This window comes from Giraffa tippelskirchi, chromosome 7 (assembly GCF_054371585.1).
Source record: "Giraffa tippelskirchi isolate mGirTip1 chromosome 7, T2T-mGirTip1v1.2.pri, whole genome shotgun sequence".
In the NCBI taxonomy this organism is placed as follows: domain Eukaryota; kingdom Metazoa; phylum Chordata; class Mammalia; order Artiodactyla; family Giraffidae; genus Giraffa; species Giraffa tippelskirchi.
The window spans coordinates 5,607,432-5,630,306 of record NC_137281.1 but is presented as its reverse complement, the minus strand read 5'-3'; the positions used below and the strand labels follow the sequence as shown (position 1 = coordinate 5,630,306).

The 22,875-nt window shown below is 42.8% G+C and overlaps 1 protein-coding gene across 18 annotated transcripts; it reads right to left on the bottom strand.

The window, feature by feature from the left end:
• Nucleotides 1–613: 613 nt before the first annotated feature.
• On the bottom strand, nucleotides 614–22,850 carry LOC145515116 (zinc finger protein 577-like). 18 transcript variants are annotated; one of them, XM_081514758.1, is made up of 7 exons: nucleotides 22,710–22,850; nucleotides 20,859–20,948; nucleotides 18,138–18,330; nucleotides 15,992–16,118; nucleotides 15,156–15,314; nucleotides 6,630–6,768; nucleotides 614–4,067 (listed from the first exon to the last, which is right to left on the bottom strand). In XM_081514758.1, the coding sequence occupies exon 7, from the start codon at nucleotides 3,950–3,952 to the stop codon at nucleotides 2,723–2,725; it is 1,230 nt and encodes a 409-aa protein (XP_081370884.1). In that variant the 5' UTR covers nucleotides 3,953–4,067; nucleotides 6,630–6,768; nucleotides 15,156–15,314; nucleotides 15,992–16,118; nucleotides 18,138–18,330; nucleotides 20,859–20,948; nucleotides 22,710–22,850; the 3' UTR covers nucleotides 614–2,722. The 18 variants fall into 18 exon arrangements, with proteins under 18 accessions (XP_081370884.1, XP_081370878.1, XP_081370880.1 ...); XM_081514752.1 differs by having other exon boundaries at nucleotides 614–4,011; nucleotides 6,673–6,768; XM_081514754.1 differs by having other exon boundaries at nucleotides 614–4,011; nucleotides 6,673–6,768; nucleotides 15,156–15,251.
• Between the last annotated feature and the right edge of the window lie 25 nt (nucleotides 22,851–22,875).

The following is a 22,875-nucleotide window of genomic DNA, read 5'->3' as shown; positions in this document are numbered from 1 at the left end:
ACATTACCTTTTATTTTCTGTCCCCCCTTCTCTCCCAATAGTTGATTTACAATGTTAATTTCTGCTGTACAGCAAAATAACTCAGTTACACACATACATTCTTTTTTATACTCTTTCCCGTTGTGTTTTATCACAGGATATTGAATATAGTTCCCTGTGCCATGCAGTGGACTCTCTTTTTCTACATGGTTGTCTATGGGTTCTCATCTCCCCACATAGGCAATCACATCATCTGCAAATAATGGCAATTTTGTTTCCAATTTTTAAACCCATTAGTTGTTATTATTGTCATGCTATGCTGGTTAAGACCTCTAGCAGAGAGTTTAGCAGGAATGGAGACAGCAGATTTGTGTACCTCACTGAATAACTAGAGAATATCTTCAAAATTTCATCATTAAATATGATGTTAGCTATAAAGTTTTGGTAGCTAATATCTATTAAGTTAAAGGCTATATATTTATACCTGTTTTGCTGCGCAGGGTTTTTTTTTTTTTTTCCTGTAAGTATCATCACTGACTCAATGGACATGAATTTGAGCAAACTCTGGGAGATAGTGAAGGACAGGGAAGACTGGTGTGACCATAGGGTAGCAAAGAGTCAGACATGACTTAGCTACTAGACAATAACAAACAATTTTTATTTGCATTTTGAGTGCCAAGGTTCTTGCAATGTTATTCTTTTCAAATATTTTTTTTATTGATGTAAAAATTCACAAAATATAGTTAACCATTTCAAACTATACAATTCAGTGAGCATTTACTACACTGAGAATGTTATGCAACCACCACCTCTAATTCCAAAGCATTTTCATCATTCTAAAAGAAAACTCTAGCTACTAATCATTCAGTCTCTATTCCTCATTCCCCACAGGCCCTGGCAACCACCAATTTCCTTTATGTCTCTCTGCTGTTGTTGTTTAGTCGCTCAGTCGTGTCTGACTCTTTTGAGACTCCATGGACTGTAGGCCGCCAGGCTCATCTGTCCGTGGGATTTTCCAGGCAAAAATACTGGAGTGGGTTGCCATTTCCTTCTGCAGGGGATCTTCCCGACCCAGGGATCAAATCTGGGTCTCCTCAATTGGCAACTGATTCTTTACCACTGAGCCACCAGGGAAGCTCTTATGTCTCTATAGATTTATGCATTCTGCACATTTTATAGAAATATAATATGTGATTTTTTTTTTTTTCAGTTGGGTGGCATGTGAGATCTTAGTTCCCCATCCAGGGACCAAACTCATGCTTCCTGCATTGGAAGTGCAGTCTTAACTAGTAGACCACCAGGAAAGTCCCAATGCATGGTATTTTGGGTCTGGTTTCTTTCACTCAGTGTACTGTTTCTAAGGCTTATTCATTTTATAATATGTATCGATAGTTAACTTGTATGGGTGATTAATACTCTATTACATATATACATGTATTATGTTTATCCATTTAGCCACTGATAGGCATCTGGGTTGTTTCCACCCTCCAGTTATTGTGAACAGTGTGCTGCAATGAATATTCTTAAGCAAGTATTTAAGTATCTGTTTTCAACTTTATTGGGTATATACCCAAGAGTGGAATTCCTGGGTCATTGTTCACTTGCTAAGTTGTGTTTGACTCTTTGTGACCCCAAGGACTACAGCATGCCAGGCTTCCCTGTCCTCCACTATCTCCCAGAGTTTGCTTAAACTCAAGTCCATTGAGTCCGTGATGCCATCCAACCATCTCATCCACTGTCACCCCCTTGTCCTTCTGCCCTCAACCTGTCCCAGCATCAGGGTCTTTTCTAATGAGTCAGTTCTTTCAATCAGGTGGCCAAAGAAATGGAGCTTCAGCTTCAGTATAAGTCCTTCTGATGAATATTATGTGTTGGTTTCCTTTAGGATCGACTGGTTTGATCTCCTTGCTGTCCAAGGAGATCATCTACATGAAGGAGGTACTACGTTTCCTACATTAACAAGGCTCTCCTCCTGAGTTTGTTGATGTAAGGAAGACTACCACATTCACCACATCCATAGGATCTCTCTCCTGTACAAGATGATCAAAGAGTTTTGACTTTTCTAGGGGATACTGTCATTATCAAAACATTCCTGAAACTTCCATTTTTATGTACAATGAGATGTGACTTTTCTTAGCTTGCTTGTATTCACTGCAACTGCAGGGTCCCTCTCCTGAATGAATACCCTAGTGTATAACCAACATGACTTGAAAAATTTCCCCCTTCCCCCGCACCCACATGGGCTGCCTCTTAAATGCATAGCCTGTGACTTTCAAATCAAGTCTTTTGACAATCACTGCCTTTATACTATGGTGCATGCTCAGTCATGTCTGACTCTGTGTGACCCCATGGACTGTAGCCTGCCAGGCTCCTCTGCCCACAGAATTCACCAGGCCAGAATACTGGAGTAGGTTGCCTTTTACTACTCCATGGGATCTTCCCGATCCAGGGATCAAACCTGCATCTCCTGTGTTGGCAGGCAGAATCTCTATACCATTGCACCACCAGGAAAGCCCATTCTCGCTGACTTTATAATGTTTCTTTTTTTGGTGCAATCCCTAAGGTATAACAAGGTGAATGTCTCCAGATGGAAGATGCACCACTTTCATTCCAGGTACAAGGATTCTTTCCTATTAAGGAGTTCCAGAACGGTCTGTATAATGAGAGCACCTATGGCATTTCCACTCTGTGAGTTCTGTGAGCAGATCAGGTTAATCGAAAGAGCTTTGTTACCTTCTCACAGTCACTGTGCACAGGATTTTCCTCTATGCTGCGTTCGCTGATGATTGACAAGCACTGATTTCCGAAAGAAGGCTTTCTGACATTCACTGCAGCCATAGGGCCTCTCTCCCGTGTGAGTTCTCCGGTGACTGATAAGAGCTGACAGAGTAGTAAACGCTTTCTTACAATGGGGGCATTCATATGGCTTCTCTCCTGTATGAATTCTCTGATGTACGGTGAGATAGGATTTGGCTGTGAAAGCCTTGTCACATACACTGCATTTGAATGGTTTTTCACCTGTGTGGGTTCTCTGATGTATAATGAGCGTTGACTTACATGACAGAACCTTCCCACATTCGGGGCATTCACACAGTTTCACTTTGGCGTGACAATTTTTTAGATGGTTAGTGAGACCTGACTTCTGGATGAAAGCCTGCGGGCATTCACTGCATCCGTAAGGCCTCTCCCCTGTGTGAATTCGCTGATGGATCATGAGATAGGCCTTAGTGGAGAAGGCCTTCTCACAGTTGGAGCATTCATACGGTCTCTCTCCTGTATGAACTCTCTCGTGGATAACAAGGTGTGCCTTTGACGTAAAGGCTCTAACACACGCACTGCATTTGAAGGGTTTCTCGCCTGTATGGGTTCTCTGATGTACAATGAGAGTTGACTTAGAGGAGAGAATCTTCCCACATTCACTGCATTCATGGCATTTCTCTGCTGCATGATGACTTTTCTTATGATCACTGAGATCTGACTTCTGGATAAAGGCTTGCTGACATTCGCTGCATCCATACGGTCTCTCTCCGGTGTGGACTCGCTGATGAATCAGGAGCTGAGACTTTTTTGAGAAGGCTTTCTCACAGTCGGAGCATTTGTATGGCTTCTCCCCCGTGTGAGTTCTCTGATGCACGGTCAGATGCGCTTTCACCATGAAGGCTTTATCGCACACTCCACATCTGAACGGCCTTTCTCCTGAGTGAGTCCTCTGATGTAAGCTCAGCTTTGACTTCCAAGGAAAAGCTTTCCCACATTTGCTGCATCTGTGGGACTTTCCTTCTCTGTGTCGGGTCTTCTGATGATAGGCGAGTGCTGACTTTGTAATGAAGGCTTTCTGACATCGACTGCATCTATATGGGTTTTCTCCGGTGTGAGTTTCCTGATGAGTAACTAGCTTTAACTCACTGGGAAAGGTTCTCTTACAATCACGGCATCCATGGGAATTATTTCCTGCGTGAATTCTCCAAGGCATGGGTGTGAGTGGCTGACAAGTATCCACTGCATTTTGATTGCATCCATATAGTTTCTTCCCTAAAGAAGTTGAGTTATAATTAGCAAATTCTGACAGCTAGATTAAAGTCAGAGTACTCATAGCAGAATGAACAACATAGCAAGGAAAGGTCCAGAAAAAGGTTGTTTTGGTTTTTCTTTTTTTATTATTATAAAAATAAGAGTGAGATAATTAGTAAAATTTGAGGAAACTCTAGATTGGATAATAGTTTTGTATAAGTAGTAATATTCTGATTTTGATAACTAGTCTGTTTATGTTTTTTAAATTACTTGTTTCTAGGAAATACACAGTTATATATTTAAAAAGGGCCATTTTTAGGGGGTCAAGAGTTCAGGAAAGCAATACGTACTTGTGTGTGTGTGTGTGTGTGTGTGTGTGTGTGTGTAAAATGACAGATTATGATAAAGCAAATGTGGTAAAATACTACCACTTAAGAGAATCTGCAAAAACAATGTACATGAAATCTGTGTATAACCTTGGGATTTCACATGAAGTCCAAACTATTTAGGAATAAATATTTTCAAAAGGAAAAAATAGAAAATCAAAGAAGACATTTGTATTAAGTTATATAGGAGGATTACTCATAATGGCCTGAATGCAGAATGACTAAATTGTTTTATATTTCCACAATGGCATCCTGCACAGTACTCTAGTATTCCTGATCTAAATTCTGGTTACACAATGAATTGATTGCAAAAATTAACTTCATTATACTTCATTATTACATAAACAAGTAAAAAAGTAGGCAGTAGTCAGGAAATGCTCACGTGTAGGAGGACTCTGGAAGGAATTCAGATATTATATTATTAATAACAGTAACAGGATGCCATTCAAGGTAATACTAGGAGAGAGACGTCTTAGCTTTCACTTCAAAAATGTCATCCTTTGTGTATGTGAATTACAAGGTCTTAAATATTGTGACATAACACTATTTTTAGGCTTGTGGACTGTGGTTATGAAAATTGGTAATGATCTGCTATGTCATATAGCATTGTTCTTAGATTACACTTTAGATTTTGCTCTCTACCCTCCCACTCAGAAGGTTGTTCTACACGATGGTTTCTCTTGCCATACCCCGTTTTTTCAATCCAGGTAACTGTCAAAACATTATGTCTTTAAAAAGCCAGATGTTTCTGAAGCTTATGCTCATAACCGTTGCAGGGGGTAGGGTGGTGAGTAGCTAGAAACACTGACTTTCCTTACTTCCTTTTTATAAATAAATAAAAATAGCAAAATTTTTGAAAAAACTCATTTGATTACTGTGTGGAGAACAGAGAGAAGCAAGATTAAAGAAGTCAAGAGTATTTTCAAGAAAACTATAACAATTTTGGCAAAAAATACTGGACATTGACGTGTGAGTGAAAACAATAGTAACAGAAACGAATGGAGCCCTTGGGATATAAGGAGACAGTGAGAGCAGACTTGCTGATGGATTCAACTTGTGGTGTGAGCAAAAAGAGGAACAAAAAGTGATGTGAATACGAGGTAGGTATCAGATCTCTGAGTGCAGAAAAGAAGTATCAGGTGACTATACGAGCATAAGGGAAGGTTTGGTCAGTAGACAGAAATTTGGGGGTCATCAGCAAATAAATAGTATTGTTAAGGCCATGAAATTTAATGAATTTACACTGGTTAACAAATGACAGAAATAGGCAAAGATGAAGCTTCATGCTTTTCAACTCTGAAGACTTTAGGACATGCCCCGAGTATGGAGAAGGTCCATTCATCAGGCACAAACAATGACTACAAAGGAAAGACGCCAAGTTAAGTCTTGAGCAAACATCTGGGGGAAGCAGTTTAGAATAAAGGATCCTCAGCTTTTCACTTAAAGTGTAGTTACCCTATCTACTGATTCTTTCTTATCTAATTAATTCTGCAGGCAATAGACAATGAACCTTCCCAAAACTCTAATATCACATTTATAAACCACCACTGTGGTCAATATTCCCACCTTCTGGCTTGCTCTGATACATTCTCACACGGCCCACAGAAAGCCACCAGCACCGGTGCTGCTGTATTAACTGGAAGAATTGTGGCATTATTTGATCAGGTAAGAGAAGCTAAAGAGAATGTGGAGAAAGGAAGTGACGCTGCCAAAGAGGAAGAAGAAGGAGGAAGTCTGGAAGCTGTAAGGAAACTAATTACTGAACACTGAGTCAATTGATAGAGAAAGAGGCACATTTTCCTGGAAACAGCATGCAAGAGAGTCTCGTCAATGATTTAGGTGTTTGTAAAGACCTTCAGAGTCCCTTGGACAGCAGGGAGATCAAACCAGTCCATCCTAAAGGAAATTAAACCTGAATATTCACTGGAAGGACTGATGCAGAAGCTGAAGCTCCAATACTCTGCCCACCTAATGTGAAGAACTGACTCACTGGAGGAGACCCTGATGCTGGGAAAGATTGAGGGCAGGACAAGGGGGGCAACAGAGGATGAGATGGGAGGAGGGCATCACAGACTCAACAGACATGAGTTTATTTTCACTCTGGGAGACAGTGAAGGACAGGAAAGACTGGTATGCTGCAGTTCATGGGGCTGCAACGAGTCAGACACAACTTAGTGACTAAACAACAACAACCTTCAGAGTTTTAGCCTTGCTAAACACATTCGAAAAGGTCAACCTTTCACGTCCAACTACTTTCAAGGTCTCCCATCTTGCAGCTTCTCAGCTGCTTACTTACCTGAAAAGTAGTGATGCTGAATTTCACCTTCTACTTTCCATGGTTCTTCTCTGGGCTTGAAGTTAAGGATCACATCTGGTTTGGTAGCTTGATAGCCTGTTCATGGGAAATGACAAAGACTTGGATGCTTACAATTGGACTTGGTGGGGGATGTCTAGGAAGAGCACAAAACGTTTCTGGAATGGACACACTCTCACCTTGGCAGATTAAAGATCTAATGAAGATGAAAGCACATTAAGTTCTGATGGGAACAGAAGAAGGACTGAAAATCTATTGTCTATAAACTCCAGTATCTTGAGGCTCTTTGGACATTAGGGCAACTAAAACAGGAAAGGCTATTGGCTGTGTTCTGAATGACACAGGGCAATCGTCATTAACCAGTGGCTCCTCTAAGCAGAACCTAGTGGCTACCACTCCTCCCAGGTGAAGAAGTAGAAGTGAAGTCGCTCAGTCGTGTCCAACTCTTTGCGACCCCATGGACTGTAGCCTACCAGGCTCCTCCATCCATGGAATTTTCCAGGCAAGAGTACTGGAGTGGGTTGCCATTTCCTTCTCCAGGGGATATTCCCGACCCAGGGATAGAACCTAGGTCTCCCACATTGCAGGCAGATGCTTTACCATCTGAGCCACCGGGGAAGCCCCCCTCCCAGGTGAAGTCCACAGAAATATCCTCAAATGACACTAGTCCCTATTAATTATCACACATCCTTCTTCCAATGTGTGGTGATCATTGTGAGTGTGTGTGTACGTGTGCTCAATTGTATCCGACTCTTCGTGATCCCATGGACTATATCCTGCCAGGATCCTCTATGCGTGTAATTTTTCCAGGCAAGAATACTGGAGTGGGTTGCCATTTCCTTCTCCAGGGGAATCTCCCCAACCTAGGAATTGAACCCATGTCTCTTGGGCTTCCTGCGTTGGCAGGTGGATTCTTTCCCATTGCACCACCTGGGAAGCCTGTGATCATTACTAATGAGCAAAAGACCTACAGGTATATGTTCTGGCTGTTTTCACCATAAGTTACCAAGGCTATCTCTCTCTGGGTAACAGTTTTCATTAGTTACCATGAAAAGAAGTAAAATGCCCTTATACCGATTTTGCAATTGAGCACTTAATTATCAACTAGTCTAGTAAATCAGAAGTTTCTGAAAAGCATATTCACTATATCTTACAGGTAAAATATCCCTAAAACAGGGATATAAAATGTCTCTATAAAACATTTCAGACAACTATTTAAAAGGTGAAGAAGAACTAAGTGCTAACATATAAACACAGCAAAAATCTGCCCTCAAGGAGCTTTTGGACACTTTTCAATAAATAGAACTAACAGAATCAGATATGAAATGACTACACATACAGGAATTATCAGCACAAGTTATTAATATGAATGTTTAATATAAAGGCTTACTGTATTGAGAAACAGGATATCTAAAATATGTAGTAGGGATATTATTAAAATGACCATTTAGATGTACATAAACCAGCAGAAAAATTTAAAAGTAAAGTTCAGTCAGTTCTCATTATTCATGGATTTACTGTGAATTCACCTGACTGCTAAACCCAAAATCAATAATCACAGCACTTTCACGAACATCTGCAGACACGCATAGAATAATTTGAGCAACAAATAATTTGAGTTGCCCAATGTGTATGATCCCGGCTGAGTCTGGACAAAATGATATTGTCTTATTTCAGTTCTCCTATTGCAAACAAGCGTCCTTTTCATGGTCTACTTAGTGTCATGTTTTTCATATTTTTATACTTTTTCTTGGTAATTCTGATTAAAATGGTCCGAAGCACAGGGCTCAGGTACCGTCTAGTGTCTTCAAGTGCAAGAAGGCAGTGATGTACCTTATGGAGCAAGTGCATGTGTTAGATAAGCTTTGCTCACGCAAGAGGTATAGTGCAGGGCTTCCCTTGTGGCTCACTAGTGGAGAATCCGCCTGCCAATGTGGGGGACATGGGTTCAATCCCTGATCTGGGAGGGTCCCACATGTCACGGAACAACTGAGCCTGTGTGCCACAACTCCTGAGCCTGCGCTCTAGAGCTCGTGACCTGCAACTACTGATCCCACGTGCCCTAGAGCCCATGCTCTGCAACAAGAGAAGTCACTGCAGTGAGAAGCCTGGGCATCGCAACTAGAGAGCAGCCCCTGCTTTCCATAACTAGAGAAAGCCCGCACCCAGTGACAAAGACCCAGCTCAGCCAAAAATAAATAAAATGTTTAAAGAGAGATACTGCGCAGCTGGCCATGTGCGTGTCAGTCGCTCAGTAGTGTCCGACTCTTTGCAACTCCATGGGCTATAGACCACTAGGCTCCTCTGCCCATGAGAGTCACCAGGCAAGAATACTAGAGAGGGTAGCCATTCCCTTCTCCAAGGGATCTTCCCGACACAGGGATCGAACCCAGGTCTCCCAGGTTGCAGGTGGATCTTTACCCTGTTAGCCACCAGGGAAGCAATCTGTCCCTTTCCTCACGTGGAGAGAATCCCACAGAAAATTATAATTTCCATAATCCACTCGACACAGCCTTCTTGACCATATATAATATTTATAATAACTATTTTAACATCATTTTCTACTAATTCTATCACCCATGTCATTTCTGGGTCTCTTTTATTACTTTTTTCCTCTTTTTAGATTTATTGTTTTCTACATTTTTTATTGTTTTTATTTTCCTTAAGAAATATTTTTTCATTTTTTATTTTTCTGGGTCTCTTTCTATAGACTTTCCTTCATGTTTATGGGTCCTATTTTCCTATTTCTTGGCATACATGTGTAGGTTCTGATTGGATGTCTTTGTGAATTTAACATTACTGGTTGATCCATGCCTGCTGAGTCATGTCCTACTCTTTGTGACCCCATGGACTGCAGCCCACCAGGATCCTCTGCCCATGGAATTTTATATGTGGATATACTAATCTATTCAATTTCATAACAGATACAAAGGTATGTTTGGTAGTATTTCCAGCAGCAAAAATCTCATGTTCTATTAGGAGAGAGTTCTTTTCCAGTGCTGACAATTTGATTCATATGTTTCAAGAGCATTCCATGGTGTTCGCATCTAACAATTAGTACAAGATTCTCTGATTAAAGAAAAAAAATGTTAATGCACTTAGATCATAATTACTTTAGATAACTGCTTCACTGGGAACATGCTGTTCCAAATTTATTTAAGGGGTAGGCAGGAATTTACTGAAATGCAAACTCTCTGAAATCTAATGCTTTTGTGGTAGGCAATATCATGGCAAATCCCAAAGATGTTCATGTCCCAATTCCCAGAATCTGGAAATTTGCTACATTGTATGGTGAAGGGGAATTAAGGCAGAAAATGGCATTAAGTCATTTTAGGGCCAAATGAATTGTTTCTAGAGTTCACAGAGAGAAACTGTGCCCCAGGGCAGATTATACCCAGAGGCTCACCAATATTAGCTTTAGGTGAGATTTGGCACTCCCGAGTGGATCTGTTTTAGGGGAGATTTTGGACTCTGGTCCTGTAACAGGCTGAGACACTTGGAGATGGTGGGATAGGGTGAATCCACTTTACACGTGGGATGGACACAAACCAGTGGGTGCCAAAGGGTAGCCTTTGGTAGGAAGCATAATGGCCTCCCGAAGATGTCTACATCCTTACATCCAGGACTTGTGAATATGCATATTGTAAGGCAAAGGGGATACAAGTTAGCAGATGGAGTTAAAGTTGCTAATTAGCTGATTATAAGATAGGAGGTTATTTTGAGTTTTCTGGGTGGGCCCAATGTAATCACAAGAGTCCTTAGGTGTGGAAGGAGGAGGCAGAAAAATGAGATGGAAGAGTTGACCAGTCATCACTGGCCTTAAGGAAGGAAAGGGGCCAAAAGTCATGGAATCTGGGCAGCTTCTAGAAGCTGAGAAAACAAAGAAACCGAGTCTGCTCTAGAACCTCCATAAAGAAATGTGACCCTGCAACAACCTTGTTTTTAAGCCCAGAGAGATGCGTTTTGGATTTCAGATCTCTGGACTAATACACTGTGTTATTCTGAAACACTGAGTTTGTGAAAACTGGTTACAGCAGCCACAAGAAACTAATACAGCTGTACTTTCACATCCACTATATTCTGAGGTTTTCACTCCATAGAGCAATTCCTGACGTCTAAGATTTCCTTTACTTAGAGAAGTCTCTCCCCACTTCCAAAGGTAAAACTCTGATACATGACTTAGTCTGGGGATACAATTTCCTTTTTTCTTTTTTTTTACAGCTTTCAGGGGATTTCTCTTTTCTATGAGTTCTTCCACATTTTATAAATGTGTTTTTTCCACTTTCAGCGCCTCTAAGGTTGTCTTTCTATGTTTCTCTGACAAGTGAGAAGGTAATATTGATCACTGAAGACCATCACACTCTTTCCTAAGGTTTCGGTCCCGTGGGAACTCTTTGAAACCCCCTGGGATATCACCTCTGGGAAAAGGGCTCCCCACGAGAACTACATTTCTGCTCCATGTGATCTCACTGATATTTACTAAGTCTAACTTTTCATAGAAGTGTTCACAATCACTGCATCCACGGCATTTTTGTCCTGAAATCAACTCTTTTTTTTTTCTGTGGGATCTTAGTTCCTCAACCAGGGATCAAACCTGCACCTCTTGCATTGGAAGCTTGGGAGTCTTAACCACCGGACCCCAAGGGAAGCCCGGCATTTCTGCCCTCAGTGACCACTGACACGCAATGAGTGTGGGCAAGGTTCTGGCTCAAGGCTCTCCCCCATCTCTGGTACCCGAGGATTCTCCTTTCTATGCACTATCTGTAACATACAAGACATAATTTGTTACTGAAGGGGTGGTTACATTCACTGCATTTCCAAGGCTTATTCCCTGGGTAAACCCCCAATTGTCTACTGAGGCCTGATTTCTTAGAAAAGACTGGGCCACAATCACTCTGTTTCTGCCCCTTAGCAGCTCGCTGTTTAATAAGGACTGGGTTCCCAGACACCATCTCCACAGGCACTGTGTTCACAGGGCTTTGCTCCTGTATGAGTTCGATCAAGCATAAAGAGCTATGACCCCCGGAGGAGGGTTTCTCCAGCTCTGGGGAATCCACAGCTTTCTCTCCCCAATGAGTCTTCTTATGTTTGATGAGAACATGTGGGCCAAGGCTTTGCCACGTTCACTGCAGCCGTAGAGTCTCTCTCTGGTGTCAGTCTGCTGGTGCTGAATGAGCTTTGCCTTGCTTCGGAAGGCCTTTTCGCAGTCACTGCACTCATGTTTTCTCTCCCCTGTGAATTCTCTGATGCTTGGTCAGTTCAGTTCAGTCGCTCAGTCGTGTCCGACTCTTTGCGACCCCATGAATTGCAGCACGCCAGGCCTCTCTGTCCATCACCAATTCCAGGAGTCTACCCAAACCCATGTCCATCGAGTCGGTGATGCCGTCCAACCATCTCATCCTCTGTCGTTCCCTTCTCCTCCTGCCCCCAATCCTACCCAGCATTAGGGTCTTTTCCAATGAGTCAACTCTTCGCATGAGGTGGCCAAAGTATTGGAGTTTCAGCTTCAACATCAGTCCTTCCAATGAACACCCAGGATTGATCTCTTTTAGGATCGATTGATTGGATCTCCTTGCAGTCCAAGGGACTCTCAAGAGTCTTCTCCAACACCACAGTTCAAAAGCATCAATTCTGCGGTGCTCAGCTTTCTTCACAGTCCAACTCTCACATCCATACATGACCAATGGAAAAACCATAGCCTTGACTAGACGGAGTTTTGTTGGCAAAGTAATGTCTCTGCTTTTAAATATGCTATCTAGGTTGGCCATAACCTTCCTTCCAAGGAGTATGCGTCTTTTAATTTCATGGCTGCAATCACCATCAGCAGTGATTCTGGAGCCCAAAAAAATAAAGTCTGACACTGGTTCCACTGTTTCCCCATCTATTTCCCATGAAGTGATGGGACCAGATGCCATGATCTTAGTTTTCTGAACGTTGAGCTTTAAGCCAACTTTTTCACTCTCCTTTTTCACTTTCATCAAGAGGCTCTTTAGTTCTTCTTCACTTTCTGCCATAAGTGCTTGGTCAGGTCAGACTTAAAAAAGAGGGTTCTTCCGCATTCGCATTCGTGGGACTTGTAGGGCTTCTCTCCTATGTGGAGTCTCTGATGGGCAATGAGGTAAGCCTTTTGGGAAAAGGCCTTCTCACACACGCCACAGCCATATAGTTTCTCTCCGGTGTGAGAGCGCTGATGTCTCTTGAGCCGGCACCTCCGGCTGAAGGCTTTTCCACACTCACCACATCCCGTAGGGTTTCTCTCCTGTGTGACTTCTCTGGTGGACCATAAGCTGTGACCTTCTGGAAAAGGCTTTCCCACATTCATTACGTTCGTGGGGCTTCTCTCCCGTGTGAGTTCTCTGATGTTCACTGAGTTGAATCTTCATGCTTTTCCACATGTGCTGCATCTGTGGGGCTTCTCTCCCCTTTCAGTCCTCTGATGTCTAATGAGCTGTGCCTTCCTGGAGAATGCTTTCCTGCACTCACTGCGTGCATATGGCATCTTTCCTGAACAAGTTTTCTGACAGCCACTGAGTGGTGATTTAGTGCTACTGGGTTTCACACAACCATAGTATTTGATTCCACTAAGAGTTTTATTACCCTAGAGGCAGAGAGATGATTTCCCATATCCACTGAACCCATCAGAGTCCTTTCCTGCATCTCTTCTATCCTTGACAACAAAACCTAACAGCGACTTCAGACTTTTACACTGTAAGCCAAACTTATTGTGTCTTTGTGTTAAAGGAACAAGGCTTTTGCATAAATTAAAATTATTTGCATAACTTTGTGGACGTCTTTCCAAAGTGTTAATCTTGTTTTGGTTTTCTGGGTGCCATTGCATAGGATCAATCTCCCACATTTCTTCTAGGAAAAAGAACAATGAAAACATCCATGATAATTCTAGCGGGGGAATGGAGTACAAAAATGCCATGGTTTGAGTTAACTCTTATAAGATCCCAGTCTAAGAGAAATGTCTACTATGGAAGTGTATCCTATGCTCTGTGAAAAAAAATGACAGTATTATAAAACAAAATTCAATAGGAACAGCAGTTAGTTAGTGTTATTCACTCCGTCGTGTCCAACTCTTTGTGACCCCATGGACTGTAGCCCACCAGGCTCCTCTATCCATGGAACTCTCCAGGCAAGAATTCTGGAGTGGGTAGCCATTTCCTTCTCCAGGGGATCTTCCTGACCCAGGGCTCAAACCCAGGTCTCCTGCATTGCAGGCAGATTCTTTACCATCTGAGCCACCAGGGAAGCCCAAAAGAAGGCACCTGGAATCCATACAGAAGGCCTTTTCAATTTTTTTTTTTGGGGGGGCATGTCCTATGCCATGTGGGACCTCAGTTCCCTGACCAGGGACTGACCCTGTGACCCCTGCAGAGGAAGCGTAGAGTCTTAACCACTGGACTACCACAGAGACCTTCAGAAATAACAGCGCCAAACAGGGAAGACTCAAGGGAACTGAAAGGCAGAGCAATGTGGTAGAACCTAAACAAAATGCATGGGGAGGAAAAGGACTCAGCAGGAGGAAAAATGATCTCATTCATGAAATTCAAGGAAAAAGAACTTCACAGGACAATTACTTTGGATGCAGGCAAAATGCAGCATGAGAGGGCAGATTAGACTATAGAGAGGGAGTTGTCAACCCAGGTGTATCTGTCAGAGAGCTTAAATCTTCCATATGTGCGAACACACACTGAGGGTGAAGACACTATCTGGGAGAAAAGAGGATTTTGGTCTCACACACAGGAAGTAGAGCATCACAGGCCAGTGGCCCTGGCGGCTGGCAACACACAGAGGGTTAGAGTGCAGGTCAGACGTTAGCAGGAGTCAACCTGGGACCCTCCAGCAGAGAACAGAAAGCCGAGGCCCTGAGACTGAGTCAAACTTTTAACAGAAGATGAACAACAAAAACCATAACCTGAAAGCTGGGGAAGCAGAGGGTAAATCAGTAGATAGCAGTACCCTGGGAGACAAGGTGTGTGTGGTTTTCAGATGAATGAAGGGGAGGTGGATTGTCAAGGAGGGAGAACAGCTCTGTCAAAAGGGGAGGTGATACTGCAGAGGCAGGGAGCAGCGCTAAGTGCAAAGTGATCTGTATGGGTGGTGAGAGGGACCACATAGTGAGTAAGGTGGAGGACAGGAAGTGAGCCCCTGCAGACAGAGGAAAGGAGAAGGCATGAGGGAGCATGCTGGGAGGCATGGAACCAGCTTAAGACCTCAAGGTCTTGGATGAGACAAACCGCAGTAAGATCCAGAAAACTGTAAAAAAGAAGACATCATCCTTTAATAGCAGGCAAAGAAGAACAGTCCTAATAAAAACATGCAGAAAGGTGTTAGGTTATTGAGCCACCAACTGGTGTCAGGGAACTTCTCTGGATAACATTTCAGAAGTGTCAACCCGTCACTGACTAACTGAATTTTCGTGTCGTTTCTTCTCACCTTCCTGGTTTGCGCTCACTCACCTGGGCAGGTTGGACTCAGGGCTGCTCCCTTGACCGTCCATGGGGATCCTCCTTGATCCAACTGAAAGAGTGAATCTTGTTTGGGAGCCTGATATCCTGTAAACGGGAAATCACGGGATGGCTGGTGCTGAGCATTTGAGCCTGGGTGATCTAAGAGAACTGTAGAAAGTTCGATTTCAGGGACCACATCCTTTGTACTTTGGTAAAGTAAAAACCTTTAATTTGGAAAGGGAGAACATGCATTCTAGGACCTACAGTGCTTTAGTCCCAACCATAAAATACAACATTCCAGGAACCCTACAGATTTCACTAAACGAGAAAGAAAAGGCAACTGCCTATAATGCTGTCTGCTGGGCTGCACCCTGCAGTCCTCCAAGCCCCGGACTCACTGAAGTTCAAACCAAAGAATAAGAGCCCAGAGTCAGCAACAGAGACATCAATGGCTTAATGGAGGGAGGAGCTTACTTTTCTGATGCAAGGTCCTGGAGCAACACCCCACTGTGTGCAGTACATGGCAGGCGGGACATGGCGGCAGTCTTTGCTGGGGTGGGGGGTGCATCACCAGTTACAGGGGAAATTGATATCAGGTTGGCTCACTGGTTACCAGGGAAACCAGCAGAGGGGCACGCCTGTCACCACCCCTATGATAAGCTCTCAGAGTGGAGATGTCCTGATCTAAAGCTAGAATGGGCATTAGCTGGGGCCGGGGTAAGTTTGCAGGTAGAGAGGTCAGTCACGTGGGCAGGGTGTAGGTGAAGCAGGCAGGGTTGAGCCAGAGATGGACAGAGGGCAGGAGAACAGCCATCCTGGGTGGCCTGGGCACATGCTGCCCTTACCTACTGACACCAGGTTGCAGTAGTTCTCCAACATGACGTCCCAGTACAGGGCCTTCTGAGACGGGGCCAGGAGCCTCCACTCCTCCTGGCTGAAGCCCACAACCACGTCCTCGAAGGACACAAAGCCCTGTAATAACAAATCCCAGCGCAATTTGCGGTGGAATATATGATGTGGAAAAAAGCATAAGAACACTTTCTTTTATTTTTTTTAATAAATCAGAAGAGATCTCATTTTTATTTTATTTTTTGGCCATATGACACAGCTCACGGGATCTCAGTTCTCTGCCCAGGGACTGAACCCGGATCACAGCAGTGAAAGCCCGGAATCCTAACCGCTAGGCTACCAGGGAAGTCCCAGGAACATGTTCTGTTTATCTTCCCCATGATAAATTATGTGCACTGTGGCTGTGGCTATTTCACACAGGACAGACCATGTGTCTTTTTTTTTTAATCTCTATTTATGTATTTATCTTTGTGCTGTGTCTTTCTTGCTGAAGGAGCTTTTCTCTAGCTGCGGGGGCCACTCCCTAGCTGTGGTGTGTGGGCCTCTCACTGTCACTGCTCCTCTTGTCGCACAGCACAGGCTCTAGGCCAGTGGGCTCCAGCAGTTGGACCTCCCAGGCTCCAGAGCACAGGCTCAGCAGTTGTGGTGCTTGGGCTTAGCTCTGTGGCAACGTGGGATCTGCCTGGCCCAGGGATTGAACCCGTGTCCCCTGCATTGGCAAGCGGGTTCTTTACCACTGAACCACCAGGGAAAGCCCATGACTGTGTCTTAGTCCACCTGGGTTGCTATAATAAAATACCACCGACTGGGTAGCTTATAAAAACAATTTATTTCTCACAGTCGTGGGGGCTGGGAAGTCTGGGATCAAAATGGCCACATTTTAGTGACGGCCCGCTCCCTGGTTCACAGCGGGAACCTTCGCAGGGAAGGGCAAGGGATCCCTGTGCATTCTCTCTTAAAAGGACACTCATCCCATATGTGAAGACCTCACCCTCATGACTGACCTACACACCTCCAAATGGTCCCACCGCCTAATACCATCATCTTTGCGGGTTAAGATTTCAACATACGAATTGTGGAGGCACACAAACATTCAAATCACAGCCCTGTGAAGTTCTACAAATTAGTCCTTCCCAGCCTAGAAAAGAACTAAAATAATATTTGCATAGAAATAAAAGACACTGTGCAATAAGAATGCCTTTGTTTATAAAAATCTGTTATTAATTTACATGTCTATCAGAGGCAGACAGGGTATCCTATACCTACATGCTATGAAATACTATGCAAACATTAAAATCAATGAGATGGATTTAAATATACTGCTATCAGTGATCTTCAAGGCATTCTCTTAAATGAAACGAATCAAGCCCCCAAATAGTATATAGTCTCATCCCAGACATGTGAAAAACTCTTAATAATATATTTAGTTACATATCTGTAAGTTTACATACATATGCGCATAGAAATGCATATATTAAGATATATATAAATTAATCTAAATATAGATATATTTTACCAAACATGAATTTGGTGGGAGACCCAAATTATTAACATGTTACCCCTTGGGTTGGGCCTTTGGTGAGAAAAAGGTAAAAGAGGATATTCTCTTTTGGTGCAAAGACTTGTGTGTGCTTAAACCTGGTGCACGTGAATGGAGCTATGTATCATTTGTGCAATTAAAAATACAAAGATCAAACCAAGAAAAATCGTCTCTGACTTCATTTTTTGAAACTGGGGTTAAGAAGTTATAAGGGAAGAATCTGCCTCTATTTTAAGATTTTAACCTTATTGTCCAGCAGATCCTAATTTTTATTAACATATACTCTTCTCAGGGATTTCCTGGTGGCTCAGATGGTAAAGAATCTGCCTGCAATGGAGGAGACCAGAGTTCAGTCTCTTGGTTGGGAAGATCCTCTAGAGAAGGAATAGCTACCCACTCCAGTATTCTGGCCTGGAGAATTCCACAGACAGAGGAGACTGGTGGGCTACAGTCCATGGGAGTCGCAAAGAGTCTGATACAACTGAGTGACCATCACTTTCACTTTTCACTTAATACTGTCCTCATTTCACCAGACTACTTTTTAGAAGCTTCCACAAGTTCCCTGGGAAACAAAGGATTAAAATAGATAACACAAACCTCACCTGGACCTTGCTCATCTTCTCCAGTTTTTAAGAAAGGGCTTGTAACTCCAGGGTGTGTTCTGTCTTCTCTCTTTCCAGGCCTGCCTGGAGGTTATGGTCAGGGATCTCAGGTCAGGCTGCTGCCAGAATCCATGATCTCCCAAGCCTGGAGCCTCCTTCTTCTATTACTGAAGATGTTCCTGTAGACTAGCACCTGTGGATTCAAGAGCAAATTCAACGGCTGAACCTGTGGCCACAGCTCTCTCTAGCCATGAGTACTCACTCTAACAGAATGTCCCAGTAGTTCAAGTCTCTTTAACTCCCGGAAAGCTTTTCTATCATGGGGCTGGGTCTCACAGAAACATATGAAATGGGTGAGAGGAATGCCTTTTTTGACAAAGTTGGAAGAGAGTGAAAGTGGAAGAGAAGATGGGAAATAAAAAACAGCTCATGGTCTTGTCCATGGCTAAGATCTCACACAGATCCAGTTCAGGAAAAATGAAGTACAAAAATGTTGGCTCTATAAACAAGAGGGTCCTACTGTATAGCACAGGGAACTATCTATTCAGTATCTTACAATAAACACTACTGGAAAAGAATATAACAGAATGTGTACATATATAATAATATACTGGAGTAGGAAATGGAAACCCACTCCAGTTTCTTGCCTGGAGAGGCAAGAGAATTCCATGGACAGAGAAGCCTGATGGTTACAGTCCATGGGGTTGCAAGAATCAGACATGACTGAGCAATAAAAAGAAATGAGATGGTAAAGAATCTGCCTGCAATGCAGCAGACCTGGGTTCAATTCCTGAGTTGGGACGATTCCCTGGAGAAGGGAATGGCTACCCACTCCAGAACTCTTGCCTGGAGAATTCCATGGACAGAGGAGCCTGGCAGGGCTACAGTGTGTGGGGTCGCAAAGAGGCAGACACAACTGAGGGACTAACAATTTCTTTTACTTTCATACAGTGGAATACTAATAGCAATGAAAAAAAAATAATCTATTGCTACATGCAATAACTTAGATGAATTTCACAACAAAATAGTGAACATAAGAAGCCAGACACAAGAGAACATGTAATGTATGATTCCACTTACATAAAGTTAATAGTCAGGCAAATTTAATATGTTTTTAGGAAAGTAATTGCCTCTGGAGAGGAGGGAGATTAGGAGGTTGAGGATTCTAGGGTACTGGAATACTCTATTCTTTTTTTTTAGCCATGCTGTTTGGCATGTGGGTGTGGGATCTTAGTTCCCCAACCAGGGATGACCAGGAATTGAACCCATGCCTCTGTAGTAGAAGAGCCACTGGACTGCCAAGGAAGTCCCTGTAATATTCTATTCTTTTTTTATTTGGCTTTTTATTTCTGCAATATTCTAGTCTTTAATTTTGGGTGTTATATTTGAAAAAAGCTTTTAAAGAAAAGTACAGATCAGTTTCACTTATACATTTTCACAATTTTTTTTTAAAGTTTCAAGCGAAAGAAGGAACAGTAATTTAAACCTCATGTACAAAAAACCCCCATAGAGAACAGTATACTTAGGGACGCTCTGGTGGTTCAGTGCTTAAGAATCTGCCTGCCAATGCTGGGGACATGGGTTTAATCCCTGGTCCAGAAAGATTCCACATGCCTTGGGGCAACTAAGCCCAGGCACAAACAACGACTGAGACCGTGTGCCTAGAGTCCGTGCTCTGCGACAAGAGAAGCCAGCTCAGTGAGAAGCCCTGTGCATAACTGCAGAGTAGATTCCACTTGCTGCGCTAGAGAAAGCCCGTGTGCAGCAACAAAAGCCCAGTGCAGCCATAGATAAAATTTCAAAAATTAAAAAAAAAAAGAACAGCATAATCAAACTCCACACATCCACTGTGTGACTTCAGTAATTATCAACTGAAATCTAATTTGTTTTATCTACACCGCCATTCACTCCCCCACCATCACTGGATTATTTTGAAGCAAATCCAAAACATTTCTTTATTTCTAGGTGCAAAAGTATTAGGTAAAATAGAAGCAAAGAGAATTCTGTCCCATGTTACAAGAACAAATCATAATGAAGAGGTATGGTTTCTTCCAGGACTATAAAATATTGAGAAATCTTGCAACACAAAGAAAATTTTAAAGAGAGAGAAATTACCAATGAAAATAAAATTAAAAAGCCTTTTGAGGGGACTGTAATGTACAGCATGGTGATTATAGTTAAATACTGTATTATACCTGGGTTCGATCCCTGAGCTGGGCATAGCAACCCATTCCAGTATTCTGGCCTGGAGAATCCCCACGGAGAGCAGAGCCTGGCGGGCTGCAGTCCAGGGGATCGCAAAGAGTCAGACACGACTGAGCAACTAAGCACATACACTTGAAAGTTAATTAAAAAAAAAGTAGATTTTCGGTGTTCTCACCACTAAGAAGAAATGGTAATTATGTCACATGACGCAGATGTTGGCTAACTTATGGTGGTGACCATTTTGCAGTATGTTAAGTGTAGTAAATAAACACAACTGTACACCTTTAAACTTATAGGATGTTCTATGTCAATTACATCTCAACAAAGTGGGTGCGAGGCCTTTGAGAAAGATTAATAACTTGATATAAAGTGCGGGTACCATTTATTTGGACTGTTAGGTGCTACACTTTGTACTCAAAGAACTTTTGCTCATTTCATCTTTCTAACCGCTATGAAAGTGGGAATTATGACAGCTTTTTTCACAACTGATGAAGTCTGACTCAGAGATTAACCTACCCAAGTCAGAGGGAGAAGCAGGTTCTTCTTACTCCAGTCCATAAACTTGCCACCTGGCCAACTCTATTTGCAGATGACAAAGATGCTCAACTAGAAAACACAAAGGAATCCGTTTGAAGGAATCAAGTAGTAACATCATGAGTGGAATAAGGGGACAAAATAAGTATATCTTTTTAATTTTTGCTCTTGTGTGTCACATTAAACTAGAAGACACAAAAAAGACAGAGCAGGGTCATATGGGAAAAAAAATGACACTATTTACAGTTACAACAAAAGTATAACCCGTTTACAAACACACGTAATAAAACATGTCCAAAACACATATAGAAAAACATCACAGCTGGTCAAAGGAACAAAAAAACTTGAGTTAAAAGAAATCCATTTACATGTTCCTAAAAGTGTAGTACCTACATCAGTATCGCTTTTCCCAAATTAAAATACCCACTTGATGGAACGTAACTGCAATAGTTTTTTTTTTAAAGAAAAGAAATAAAACTTTCAAATGGTAATGATAGGATGTTAGATTAAAATGTATAAAATCATACCAACACCTACACACCTGATCCCAATGCTAAAAATGAAATATACTAAATTTTAACAAGAGTTGCTTTCTGGAGGAGTATTTAAAGCGTGTTAGTCGCTCAGTTGTGTCCGACTCTTTGTGACCCCATGGACTATACAGACCATGGAATTCTCTAGGCCAGGATACTGGAGTGGGTAGCCTTTCCCTTCTCCAGGGGATCTTCCCAACCCAGGGATCGAACCCAGGTCTCCCGCATTGCAGGCGGATTCTTTACCAGCTGAGCCACAAGGGAAACCCAAGAATACTGGAGTGAGTTGCCATTCTGTTCTCCAGGGGATTTTCCCATCCCAGGGATCGAACCTTGGTCTCCTGCATTGGCAGGAAGATTCTTTACTGCTGAGCCACCAGGGAAGCCCTGATTTAGGATGAACCTGAAAACATATTTTCAGTAGGAATATACAGTAGACATTGATGCAAGAGGACCAGAAACTCCATCTCTAAAATTAAACATGCAATAAGCTCCCCAAACGCTGTCCCTAACGCGGACACAAGTTCCAATCCCCCAACCACAGACACCCCAAATGTTCCTCTCCAGCAAAGACCTCCCAATTTGTCCTGCTGTTAATCATGTTCAAGACACAGCAAAAGCAAACAAACTGAAAGGTTGAAGTCTGCAACAGAGAAAGGTTTATATCAAGGCCTTGCAATGAGACAAGACGGCTCTTGCCCTAAAAAGCCCTTAACTCCCCAAAGGAATCTGGCAAAGCACTTTTAAAAGCCAGGTGAGGGATGAGGTTCGCAGGATCTAAGATCAGCTTGTGCACAATTCTTTAATTGGCTAATGGTGAGGTAGCAGGGTGGTTTCACAGGAGTTAACATTATCAGTCCTTAGGTTCCAGGAGGCCTGGGGTTCTGTGCTCTACCTCACTAAATAGTTTATTAATATCTTCTTCTTTGTTGGAGAGGGGGAGTTTGTTTTTTTTTTTTTAACTTCTGCAAAACAAGTCATGAAACGTACATCAAGTATTATTATCTAGGTACTTCACAGAGGAGCTGAAGCAGAAACTATGAAGGAAGGCCTGTGCCAGGAAGGCCTGTGCCAGGAAGGCCTGGTGACGTCCAGCTAGGTTACAGATCCAACACGGTAACCCGTGCTCCCCCACCAGAGAAAACTCGCAACACGAATCCCCGGGTTGGTCCACAAACACAAAAGGCACCAGCCTGCATAACCGCTCGCTTCATCCCAACACCTACCCCTACGCAATCTGGAACAAACACCCTAAGGTGCTCTCCCTAGCCCTGAAACACGCCCAGAACCCAACACTGACCTGATGGAGGACTTCTGTCTTCACCGCTGGAGGCAAATCACAGGACAGCTGTTTTTAAACCAGGCGACCACCGTCTGAAGCAGACAAGACTCCTGGAAGGGGAAAGGATGGCGGCCGACGAGGTTCACAAGCAGCCGTTCCAAAGACCCGGATCCTTGCTTCTCGC